Source organism: Geotrypetes seraphini, chromosome 7 (genome assembly GCF_902459505.1).
Source record: "Geotrypetes seraphini chromosome 7, aGeoSer1.1, whole genome shotgun sequence".
Lineage (NCBI taxonomy): Eukaryota > Metazoa > Chordata > Amphibia > Gymnophiona > Dermophiidae > Geotrypetes > Geotrypetes seraphini.
Genome location: NC_047090.1, coordinates 116,467,343 through 116,481,082, shown reverse-complemented (window position 1 = coordinate 116,481,082; position 13,740 = coordinate 116,467,343). Strand labels below are relative to the sequence as shown.

The 13,740-nt window shown below is 40.9% G+C and overlaps 1 protein-coding gene across 4 annotated transcripts in view; it reads left to right on the top strand.

The window, feature by feature from the left end:
* HEATR4 (HEAT repeat containing 4) overlaps positions 1-13,740 on the top strand; it is a 252,604-nt gene that overhangs the window by 107,908 nt on the left and 130,956 nt on the right. For all 4 annotated transcript variants that reach the window (XM_033951548.1, XM_033951547.1, XM_033951549.1 and 1 more), the window contains 2 exons: positions 3,829-3,972; positions 10,576-10,779. In XM_033951548.1, coding sequence (XP_033807439.1) covers positions 3,829-3,972; positions 10,576-10,779 — 348 coding nt within the window. The remainder of the gene's footprint in view (positions 1-3,828; positions 3,973-10,575; positions 10,780-13,740) is intronic.

Sequence of the window (13,740 nt, the reverse complement as noted above, 5' to 3'; positions counted from 1 at the left end):
TTAGTGGATTGGCTGACAACCAATGATGTCAGATTGGACTGAAGGTATATATTGGGGAGCAACGAATTATCAGGTTGAGATCTTTGTCAGAAAGGCCAACATTTGGCGTCTGTAAAGATCTTCCAGATGACGCAATAATCTTTTTGATAATTCATTATGGCAATTAATAAACAAAATAACTATTTTAATAAAATTTGCATCATGTGCCATGTTTCATATACTCTTTACCCACCCATGAGCAAACCTGGCTACTCAGTTCTAAGAATGCTGATGCCATGTCAGAAGGCCACGAGGCTCCAGTGCTGTCAGGAGAACTTGGAGATGCTCTGTGAAAACCAAGTGAAATTTTTTCATTGCTTGGTGACTGGAGATGAAACTTGGGTCTATCATAGAGATCCTGAGTCCAAAATGGAGTCAATGCAGTGGAAGCACAAGTCATCCCCTACCCCTAAAAAGTTAAAGACAGAAAAATATGCAGGCAAAGTCACAACTGTCTTCTGGGATGATGGACTTTTGTTTCTGGAGTTCATGCCACACAAGACAACCATAACCGGGGAGAGTTACATCAACACAATGATTGCTTTGCGGGAGTAATCAAGTAGAAAAGATGAGGAAACTCACAGCAGACATGCTGCTGTGTCACGACAGTGTGCCAGTGTGCATATTACAACAATCACAGGCTTCCATCTGAGAATGTGGGTTTCAGCAGCTGAACCAAACACACTACAATCCTGACTTGGCTCCCTCAGATTATTTCCTATTCTGAGTTTTGAAGAAATCTCTCTATGAACAGTGGTTCTCAAGTGATTAAGATATTAAGGAAGCTGTGACATCCTGGTTTGAAGGTCAAACAGAATTATTTTCAAAGAGGTTAATCATTGCAGGAAAAGTGGATGAAGTGTACAGTATGGAGCTATTAGAGGATCATGGGACTATATTAAGAAATTGTTTTTAAACTCTTCTTTCCTACTGAGGTAGATAAATTATACCTTTTGATAACTTATTATACCTATAATATCTTTTTGACAACTGTGTTCACTTTGTATTTTATACTTTATACTATTATATATTAATATAAAATTTAGCAATAAAATTTAATGGAAAAAATTGATGGAATATACACATGAAATGATGATTAGAGGGAGCCAGCTTTATATTTGCAGGTGTTGGGAATGACTGGGATACACATATATACACATTTTCCCATCACTTGCACATCTTTTAGCCCCTATTTTGTTGTTGAGCTACTGCACATAAACATCTTCCTATTTCAGGACATTTCCATGTATTTCTTCTACACAAGATTTTTTTTGATTCATGGGGTTGGGGGGTCTGTTCATTTCACATCTGATTTATACATGCAGACTTGCTATTCTAAAATAATGGGAGTCTATCTAGATGTTTGCACTTCCACGTTGATTTTCTCAACATGCACAAACTTTAAAATGTGTTATAACATCAACTAGCTTACCTTTATCTACTCTACTTGTTTACATCTTCAGAAATTGCAAGTTCCAAGTTTATTATGACTTGATATACTGCTGAATGTGCTACCTTCATGGTGGTTACAAAATTTTTTTGTATTATTATTTTATTAATGACATTTTGAAATTAAATACAAGAACAACTATTGTTAAGGAAATACAGAAAATTGAAAGGATGAAAATTAAAAAAAATAAATTTTCCTTAGACCCCAATAATTGTTGGGGGGGGACCCAGGTATAAACTAATAAGGAGATTATCAATTTATCATAATTCTTATATAGGTATGGCTTAACAGATATATCCCGGTTACATATTTTACTGTTCTATAACATTAAACCTCTCCAATTACCAGACTCTTCATCTTTGTAAATGATTTTGACTGTTCTGGGGCAAAGAAGACATACTTTAACCCTAGGTATTTTATCAGACACTTGCAAGGATAGGACAGCAAGACTGTAGCTCCCAAAGAAATCACATCTGGTCTCATTGCAAGAAATAATTTCCTACAATCTTGAATTTGTATAGTCACATCTGGAAATATCCAAATTTTCTCCATAAAATGACTTCTGGGAATTATGAAAAACCAGCTTGAAGATACTATTAACGTCCTGTTCAAAAACAAAGGGCACCAGCAATGTTGCTCTTTCCAAATTTTCTGTAATAGATAATTCTAATATGTCCGTAATATTCAAAGATGGTTCATTACATTACATTACATTACATTAGTGACTTCTATTCCGCCTGTACCTTGCAGTTCAAGACGGATTACAAAAGAGCTAACTGGACATTTCCAGGATAGTTACAATTTTTTGGTTACAAGTGAGATAAGAATGCTGGATATTTCTAGGAGATATTGCGAATTTGATAACAAATAAGTATTGGACATTTCTAGGCAATATTACAGATAGGATAACAACTAAGAAAGCTGGACATTTCCAGGAGCTTTACAATTTTAGGGAACTGTATTCTTGGTTGATATTTAGAATAGGAAAAAATTACCAGAGAAGTGGAGGCTTTGAGAAGGGAATTTACCGGGGAGGTGAGGGAGGGGGGTTACAAAAGAGCTAACTGGACATTTCCAGGAAGGTTACAATTTTTTGGTTACAAGTGAGATAAGAATGCTGGATATTTCTAGGAGATATTGCGAATTTGATAACAAATAAGTATTGGACATTTCTAGGCAATATTACAGATAGGATAACAACTAAGAATGCTGGACATTTCCAGGAGCTTGACATTTTATGAAACTGTATTCTTGGTTGATATTTAGAGTAGGAAAAAATTACCAGAGAAGTGGAGGCTTTGAGAACGGAATTTACCGGGGAGGTGAGGGAGGGGGTGGGAGTTAAGGTGTCTAAACATATTTCTTGAATAGCAGGGTTTTGATCTCTCTTCGAAATGTTTTGAGGTCGCTCGTTGTTGTCAGCAGGTTGGAAATGGAGTGGTCGAGTTTTGCTGCTTGCGTCGCAAGTAGTGTCAAGCATCTTCTTGCACTGAGTACCTTTGAGTGGAGGGTAGGTAAATGGGGTCAGAGTTCTTCTTTGTCTAGTAGTGAGGATCTGATTTAGGCGGTTGTTTAGGTAGGAGGGGGCAGACCCATTTAACGCTTTGAATAGTAGGCAGTAAAGTTTGAATTGAATTCGTGCTTGTATTGGTAACCAGTGTGAGTTTAGGTAAGCAGTGGTGATGTGGTCATATTTTCTTAGTGAGTAGATCAATCTGAGAGCAGTATTTTGTATAGTCTGTAGTTGTTTTAGCATGTTGGCAGGGCGTGGCAGATAGAGGGAGTTGCAATAGTCCAGTTGACCCAAGACTAGGGATTGGACAATGAGCCTATATTGTTCTATGTCGAAGAATTTTCTTATTTTATGTAGATTTCTCATGGTTAAAAAAGCTTTCATCTGAAATCTTCTGTAAATTCTCTGAAATGGCTCCCATTTCCTTTTCCCCAGGCAGATAATAGATACGGTTAACCAGAGGAATATTTTCTGGTGGAAAACCTAGAACTTCAATCAAATATTTTCTAAGCAACTCAATAGAAGTAACACTCAGAGATTTAGGGAAATTCAAGAATCTCAAAGTCAATCTGCGGTCATAGTTTTCAAGCTGTTCAATCTGTCTATTTAAAATATCTTTTTCTTTTATTAATCCAACCATTACTTCTTGCGAATTATCTATGGTGGTTACAAAATTAATCATGAGATCTCTCCTCATGAAAAATGAAAACCTTGGGCAAATGACAAGCTATTTTAAAATTGTGCAAGAAAATTGACCTGCAGTCTTATAAAAAAATGTTGTGCCCTGTTTAATCTGATCCTGAGTTTCTTGGTTTCATGATTTTAGGGATTGGTAAAATTGTGTACCGACGAGATGCTACCAAGGATATCATCACCATGTCAAGTCACAATGAATATATCAAACACCTTCAAGAGTGCTTTCCCATGTCCTGTGAGCAATGGGATTTCAGAGAGACACAGAAAGGCTCAGGTAATATTCCTCATATTTTCCCCATGACAAAGATCAGCAGAGCTGAGGTGAAATACTGAAATTTCCCTTGCAAAAAAATGAATATTTGGTATTGTGGAGAAAATAAGATCCCTCAAGATAAATAGGTTGTCTGAAAATTGCTTTCCCTCAATCTGGCTAAAAGTACACACATTATTCTGCAATGCATGTACTCTTACTCTATCTAGAGGAAGTGTTTCTTGACAATTTTTTATTTCTTTAATTTTTTGTATTAGTATTTTATGTCGATTAGAGGATGACAAGGATTCAAATTTGTCCCTGTCCCCGTGGGATCATCTCCATCCTTGTCCCATCCCTGTGAGTTCTGTCCCTGCCCCAACCCTGCAAGCTCTTTCATCATTTGCACAAGCCTCGAACACTTTAAAATCATAAGTGTTCAAGGCTTGTGCAGATGAGGGCAGAGCTTGCAGGGTTGGGACGGGGACAGAACCTGCGGGGACAGGACAGGGATTGAGATGATCATGCGGGGACGGGGACAAATTTGTTTCCTTGTCATTCTCTAAATTGTCCGTTTTATTGTTTATGTACATTGCCTGAATAGTTATTTTGGGCAGGCAGTTGATTAAATTTATATAAATAAATAACAAGTGTACATTGCACTTTCAAATGTATTCTTGTTTTCCATAAAAAGCTGGTGCAAAAGTTTATCAGTACTTTGTATATGTAACATTTTTCAAAGGTAAGTCTATGTACACTTTCCCTTTTGTTTTTAGGTTCATTTCACAAAATGTGAGCATGGTGGTATGTTGAGGTTATATCTGTCTATATATATGTTTTTTTTGTGCATACTCAGCCAAAGTAGGAGAGCAGGAGTCCAAAGGGAGGCAGGGGATCCAGGTCTACTTAAGGAAAAATAGCAACAGCATTCACCAAGAGCCTCCTCTAACTCACACATTCCTTGACATATCATCCACACCAGACCCATTGGTGCCAGCCCTGTGGGTGCTTGGGCACCCCCAATATTGAGCAAACACCATTACTCTGACTTTGCAGAGTTTAGCCCCCCCCCCCTCCAATCATTTTGAAAGTTGGCTTCTATGCATTAACTTGTTACATCTCATGGGAGACAGTAGAGATGGACCAAGTAGACTCATTATGCTGCACCAACCCAAAGAAATAGCATGGCATCAGCATGAAGAGGTGAAAGGAGAGATGGATAGAGTTTGGAAGGGAGCAAGGGGCACATTGCTTCCAAACTATCCCCCTTTTACAAAATCACAAAAGTGGGTTTTGGTGCTGGCCGGCATGCTGAATGCTGTGCGCTGCTCTGACACACATAGGAACTCTATGAGTGTTGGAGCAGCACACAGCATTCAATGCGTCAGCTGGTGCTATAAACTGCTTTTGCGGTTTTGTAAAAGGGGGGTATATGTGTTTCTTGGCTTGGTTTCCCTCTTAGATCAGCTACTGAATCGTGGCTTCCTTTCTCACTCTTAATACTGCTCTGCTGATCAACTCTTGACTCAGCTTGGGACTAACTTTTAGAGTATGTGATCTATGTGGGTGTAACAGAAAGAAAAAGAAGAAGAAACAAACAAAACTGCAGACTGTGTACAAGATGCAGGCAAAAATTTATTGTACCAAAATTAAAATGCAAATAAGTAAAATAAAACCCTTTTACCAATCAAGGGACCCGATACGGTCCGTGTTTTGGACAAACCTTCGTCAGGGGTCCATGGTGAAAAAGGTTGGGACATACCATAAAAAATGAAGATAAGTAACAAAGTGCCTGTATATTGTGTTCGCCGAGGATTGCTGCAAAAAAGTAAAGCGTCTCAAGGAAGCAGTAAAAAGAGGACACCATGAATGAGGGGGTATTGCTATGGTGTTGCCTCACTCCCATAGCCTAAATCATGAGGGTAATTTTATAAATGGGTGCCTAACATAAAAAAATAAGCAAGGGAAAGTAGGAGCCTACTTTTCTTTACAGAATGAGTAGCAGAAAATATACCACATATAAGAAACAGAAACATGAAGGCAGATAAAGGCCAAATGGCCCATCTAGTCTGCCCATAAGGTGCCCTATGACTGGTTTAAATGCTTAGTCCTAGATATTAGAAGATGTGTAAATTATGAAATACTATAATTTACATATGGATTCACATGCTGCATTCCTGCTCTGCCCAATCTTTACCTATGTGAATGTCTACTAGAAAAGTGTATGCCATCAAAACATGGTGCATGCTTTTTTGCTGGTGTTCTATAAGAGGAGATTTATGTGCATTCTTGCCATCTAAAACTAGGTGGTTTCTTATAGAATGTATGCTGAGTTGAGCACCCCCCAGTCATTTTGAAAATTTGGCTCCTATGACCAGATCCTTAGCACGCTTCTTGCATTGTGGCTCAACATATAGGGTACCTTATGCCAATGACACACACAGAAATAGGTATTTTCATGAAAATATTATTTATTCAATTCATATCAAATTAAACTTGAGGTTAGAATGAAAATTAAAATGCCAATTAATTATATGTATTACTTGCATTTCCATAAGCCATAACCCCGTAATTATTCTTTCTGTATAGTTTCTATACATGTAGAGAACAATCTCCACTGATCAGAGCTTCATGGTTGTTTATATACTATCACAATGACCGGTGACACATCGCTTCAGTTTTCCAATGCTCAGCTACCAGCTCTCTTAAAAGGCTTGACTATTTTAGACTATTTAGGTTCAGAACAGAAAAAAGTTTTACAAAGTATAAAACTTAAATATATATTTCTGTTACAATAATTTCTAAAACATTCTAAATATATATTTAGGATTACATAAAATAATATGATTATATAGATATATTCTTAAGGGCCAGGAAATATGCATTATTGTAGATAGACAATAATTTTACCCTTAGACAAAGGTATGCAAACTATTTTGCCTTTACCATTCTGCCCATTGTTTACTTAAAGTATAAAACATACTCTAAGCAGAAATACTATTAAAAAAAAATAAAAAACCTTTAAGTGCAAACGAGATTAAATCACGATTCTTCTCTGCCTCATAGAAAAACTGACAGGCAATATTCACAGAGAGCCACTCGCATTCCTTGTAGCCTGAGATTAAAGCTTATTTCTTGAACTTACATCAGTTTTCCCTGCAATTTACATTTCTTTCAGGTTTAACAAAACAATCTAATCTAAAGAAACTTCTTGCATACAACTAAGTGATCCAGGTTCAAAAAGGTTCACTGTTCATCTTAAACTTATTCTACTTATGCTTAATTATTGTGGAAAGGAAATAACAAGGGTCATTCTTTCCAATACAGTATTATAGTATATAAAATTAAGATAAAAGAAAGTTGCAATGCTCAAACTTTTTAGGATAAGAAGACAGATTCCTACAGTCCAGCCTCTCCACATTCCACAGATAGTCTCCATAGCAACACTCCCTGAACTTGCTAAAGATCAGCTAGGTCAACCTCCACATGTTCTCATCTGGATTTTCCAAAGTCTAATCCTCAGAAAATATAAGTTTTTAGTTAAATATCACACATACTGTCATACCATTGGTCATCTTTCATTCTTTGGGATCCCAAATTTCACTCATACAGTCACACATTCATGTTTCCCATATTCAATAATTATTAAAGCACATATAAGAGATAAAGGCTCCTTCTCTACTAGTAATGGACTGCAAGATCATATATCTTCATTACAAGACCAGAAGCCTAGAAGCTCTTGTCAGTCTCCTGGGCATAGCAGTTTAAACAAAGAACACAGAAAAAAGCGCGGGGACCTGAGGTTTGTTTTAAGCTAAACAAAAGGAAAGAGAAAGAACTATTATACTTTTACATCTTTACTTCTACAGATATTTTATGCACTCAATTTTTCCCTAAGTTCTGCTTAACCAGCAAGTTACACAATTATATATATCATTATTATTCCTATGATTTTCTTACTATTAATTCCCTTTTTTCCTCTCTCTCCATAATTTCCTGATCTTTTGTTAATTATCCTTATAAGGATTTTTTTAATGTTTGCATATATACACACACTGGCCCTGATTCTCTAAAAGTGCGTCCCGATTTTAGGCAGCTGTAGACGTCCTACAGCTGTCTAATCAGCCAATCGGGATGCACGTTTTTTAAAAAAAAAATGCTCCCCAGGCAGGCCTGAAGGCGCCTCCGGGAGCCTAGGGAGACCCGCAAGATGCCTAAGCTCGTCTAAGGGCCTTAGGCGGGCCTTAGGCTGAACCTAGGCGGCCCTACGCGTCTCCCTAGTAGATGAGAAGCTTAAAAATGTAGGCCAGCAAAATGCTGGTCTACATTGTAAGTAGACGCGGCCGCTATACTTATCGCGGCAAGGGATCTCTCTGCCGTTATAAGTATAGCGGGCCATGGCCCCTGACCGATCACTGGCAGGAGGGTGCCCAAACCCTCCTGCCCGAAGACGCACCCCCCTCCCCGACACTACCGACCGCCCCCCCCGACACTACCGACCGCCCCCCCCGACATTACCGATCCCCCCCGACAATATCGGTCGCTGGCAGGAGGGTGCCCAATCCCTCCTGCCCGAAGACGCACCCCCCCCGGTGGCCAATCAGACCTTAGACTTAGTAGGGATGGGCGGACCCGCTATTCCTAAGGCCTGATTGGTCCAGGCTTCTAGAGCCTGGGCCAATCAGGCCTTAGGCTTCGGCGGGATGGGCCTGGAAGGGGCGGGCCCGCCTCATTTCGACGAGGCGTGCCTGCTTGCTCGACGTGCAAGACCCATCTGTAAGAACAGGTTTGGTGGAGTTGGGGTTGTTAGCGCCGGGGGGGGTGCGTCTTCGGGCAGGAGGGATTGAGCACCCTCCTGCCAGCGACCGATATTGTCGGGGGGGGCGATCGGTAGTGTCGGGGGGGGCGGTCGGTAGTGTCGGGGAGGGGGGTGCGTCTTCGGGCAGGAGGGTTTGGGCACCCTCCTGCCAGTGATCGGTCAGGGGGCCACGGCCCGCTATACTTATAGCGGCAGAGAGATCCCTTGCCGCGATAAGTGTAGCGGGCCGTGTCTAATCTAACCCGATTCTCTAACCCGCATCTGTAACATGGACGCCGGTTACAGAATCGGGGTTTAGTTTAGGCCAATTCTGAATAGGACGCCTCTCCCAGGCATCCTATACAGAATCAGGGCCTAGGTGTCTTGCGGGCCTCACCTTCAATATAGGCGGCCTGCCTGGGGAGCATTTTTTTTTAAAAAACGTGCATCCCGATTGGCTGATTAGACAGCTGTAGGACGCCTACAGCTGCCTAAAATCGGGACGCACTTTTAGAGAATCGGGGCCACTCTGTCCAGAACTTGGAAAGGTCTCTGTTATAGCTTGCTATTTGCTCTGCGCTGTTCCCGCTAGGCAGCTCCATATCAATCCACTCCAAACCAACCATAATTCATGTCTACCAACTACCTAACACCCCCCACAACTTGCCCAGTAACTCTAATCTATAATCTGCAAAAACAAATCAGTTATAAGAAATTAAATCTCCAAAAGTTGATCAGTGTCCTCTGGTTGCACGAAGGGATGCACAAAGGATATGGCCCTTAACCCACCCCTCTGATGGTGCACTTGCAGAAGCATACCACACTAGTAGCTTCTTTTATTGGGATTAGTAATCTTATTGGACTGCCATCAGTTCTCTTTGGTCCAAACAGTAATGTGATGTGCAAGAAATAAATCTGGATAATGTCCTTCAGTATAAGCAGAGTAAAAGTAGCACAATTTCAACTAACAACTTTTCACTATCCTTTATGTATTGCCAACATATATTATAAGTGGCATGGACAGATAATTGTATACAGTACTCAAACAATGGAAGTGCAATCCATGTATTATTGTCAGTAGTACAATTTTGCAATGACTGGCTCTTGTACAATTCCACTTTATTCCGGGACCAGTGAGTAATTTCCATCTACCTGCCAGGACTTTGTAGGAAGCCTCAAATGTCAGAGACTTAAACCCCTCTAGATGACCTTTATTGCAACCTAATTGTAGTTGTAAATAAATGCTTGAGGGGGAGAATTGGGTACAGTGGTTAAAGCTACAGCTTCAGCACCCTGAGGTTGTGGGTTCAAATCTACGCTACTCCTTGTAACCCTGGGCAAGTCACTTAATCCCCTCCCATTGCCCCAGGTACATTAGATAGATTGTGAACCCGCCAGGACAGACAGGGAAAATGCTTGAGTACCTGAATAAATTCATGTAAATTATTCTGAGCTCCCCTGGGAGAATGGTATAGAAAATTGAATGAATAAATGAATGAGCAGAGTTAAAAGTAACTAATATGTAGGTGACCCAACACAGTTCATGTTTTGGAACACAATGCCTTTTTCAGGAGTGTTCATAAAAATATAAAACAAAGTAGCATAAAGAAATGAGCGGAAATAATAAGCAATGGTAATACTATTCACACAGTATACCATAACATTGTCCTAGCAGATGAGCAGATGTTTACAGGAAGTGTGACAAGTAGGGAAGCCTTAAACATAAACAAAAATGTAAAAAAAGATAGGGGAAGGTCAAGGTGAAATTTGGAAGAGGGATGAGATACTGCACTACTTTTTAAAAAATTCAGTTTTTTTGTTTGGAATAGACCTGAAGCCTGTGAAAGGAGCTCTCCGGTGGACTGCATTACCTACCCCAGTAGATACTTTGATCGACGTAAACTTGAAGCCATCTGTACCCAAGATCATGAAGGAAGAAGAATTGAAAGAAATGAGTATGATTGTTACACCCCCAGAACATTTGCATATCGTTTGGAACATGGTGAAAGACTGGAAGAAAGCCTGGTTTTTAAGTGAGTAAACTCTTGTTACATTCCATATCTTGCTGGTTTTTAAACATGCTAACCTCAGTAATTTGTAATTCTAAGTTCCTTAGCTGATTTCTCATTTTACCTTTTCTTTTTTTTTTAATTAATAAATGTTTATTGAAAATTTTTAAAATATACAAACCAGAATGTGAATATCAGAGACTGCTCACATACAAAACTGACAAACAAAATCCAATCAATAAAGTCACTGAACACAAAAAAATGAATCCAGCAATACAAAGAATTCTCCAATACCCACCCACAACCAGAACTCCACAACCCACCCCAAATCCCAAAGCTCTACATACACCAAGGCAGAACTCCCTGTTGTTTCTGCAGGAGAACTCCCCCAATAACCGCCCCCCCAACCCACCCCCAGGAAAAACAATTAATTCAAGGAATCCACTTTATCCATTATCAAAGACCAAGTCCGGGTATAGAGATAGTAGTGACCGTGTCGCTTTGCAATAGAAAGTTTCATAGTGCTGATGAGTCTAAGCTTCAAAGTCCACTCCAGCTCAGTGGGTGCCGCCTGCTGTTTCCAATGAGAGGCGATCAAACATTTGGCTGCTGCCAATCCCCAGCGCCTAAGCTTAGTTTGCCAAGTACGTAAACATACATTATAAAGGCCTAATAAACAACCCTGTGGAGAAAAAGGCAAAAGAATTTGCAACAGTTGAGATAGACAACCTACCACTTGTTTCCAAAAAGGCTGCAAAACTGAACAATCCCACCAAATATGTAAAAAAGTTCCCGAAGCCTTCCCACATCTCCAACACAAGGCAGAAGCACCAGGAAACATACGGTGTAGATGCATCAGCGTGTAATATCACCTAGTAAACACTTTATAGGCATTTTCCTGGATAAGAACACAAGAGGAGGCCTTCCCAACCTCAGTACAAATCGTGGCCCACTCCTGAGCAGAGAAAGTACAGTTCAAGTCCAGTTCCCAGGCCCTTTGATAGGTAGATAGAGAAGAAAAGAAGCCCCGAAAATATTGGTAAAGAACAGAAATAGGTTTAGGAAGACCCTGGAGAGTATACCACATTTGTGCAAAAGGGTCAAGAGAGTGAGGGGACCCCTTATCCCAACCCCGGGATTGAACAAAATGACAAATTTGTGAATATGCCAGAAAATCCCCTTTAGGCAATGAACTAAGCTGGAAGGTTTCAAAAGACACCAGGACCCCCCCGTTGAAGGACATCCCGAAATGTAATCAACCCAGAATGTGCCCACCGTTCAAAAGTACGACTCTCCCTACCCGCAGGGAACAAGGGCTCCCCCCGTATCGCACCACAAATCGACGGGACTACCCCGTCACCCCAGCGCTTACGAGTATCACACCACAATTTCAAAAGATGGTCCAAAAACTGATTCCCCCGACCCTCCAGCGTCACCCCACTAAGGGAAGAAGACCAAAGCCAATGCTTCAAACAAGGAGATCCCACAAAATATTGCTCCATACGTACCGCAAGTTTAAAATCTGCAATCTCCCAATCTAACAAAAGCTGGAGCTGAGCAGCCCGAAAATACCATAACAAATTAGGTACAGCACCCCCCCCACTCGACCTGGCAGCCCACAATGCACTCCGAGAAAGACGAGGAGGCCTCCCCGCCAAATAAATCGAAAAAACAGAGTATGTAGCTGCCTGAAAACCAAAGAGGGGACTGGAATCGGTAATGTTTGAAACAGAAAAAGTAAGCGAGGTAAAACATTCATTTTTATAATTGCAATTCGACCCCACCACGACAACCACAAACCATGACAGCGTTGAATGTCAAGCCGAATCTGTTGAACAATCTTAGCATAGTTTACCTCATACAATTGGGTCAAATCTACAGGCAAGCGAATCCCCAAATATCGAATTACCCCAGGAGCCCATCTAAAGGGGAACTGAGCCGACAATCGCTGTTGATCCGCCTCGTCCAAGGTAACCCCCAATAGTTCAGATTTATCCATATTCACCCTAAACCCCGATACCCGCCCTTACTCCGAGAAAAGATCTACAAGAATCGGCAGGGAAACCTCCGGGCCCTGAACATACAACAAAACATCATCGGCAAACAGGGCTATACGATGTTCAAAATCACCAACCTGCACTCCCTGTAAGTCCCCATGGTCTCGAATACAATGAGCCAGAGGCTCCATAGAAAGGGCAAATAATAGAGGAGACAGGGGACAACCCTGTCGGGTACCTCGAGCAATAGAAAAAAATTCCGTATATCCCCCATTGATCCTAATATTAGCCTTCGGCGCCCTATAAAATGCTTGCACCCAAGCCAAAAAGAAAGAGCCTAACCCCATCTTATGCATCACTTGCCATAAAAACTCCCAAGCTACCCGATCAAAAGCCTTCTCGGCATCAATCGCCAAAAAGGCAATTTTAGCTGGTATCCGCCGGGCTGCCCACAAGAGATGTAACGTTCATCTAATATTATCGCTAACCTGCCTACGTTAGATAAATCCAGATTGATCCAAATGTACCAATGTGGGCAGTACCTTACCCAAGCGAAGAACCAATACTTTCGCTGTGGGGTCTCTGCCCAGCTTAAGCAGTATTGATATTCCAGCCTCCCTCATAGAAGAGGGTAAGGGAGATCCTCCCCGCACCCCATTTGCAACTCGGACCAAAGGCGGAGCCAAAACTATACAGAATTGTTTATAGAATTGATTGGTATACCCATCGAGCCCAGGTGATTTTCCCAATTTCAACCTGGCAATTACGCCCAGAACCTCCCCCCAATTCAATAGGTTCATTAAGCAGGTCCCGGTCCGACTCCGAAAGCTGGGGAAGCTGTAACCCAGACAAGTAATCCTTGATAGCAATGTCATCCCTCCCCTCTGAGGCCCGATACAAATCAGAATAATAAGAGAGTAGAACTTTCCTAATAGCCTGATCAGTATAATGGGTTGTACCCGCGTCATTCCGTATACATGTAATAGCC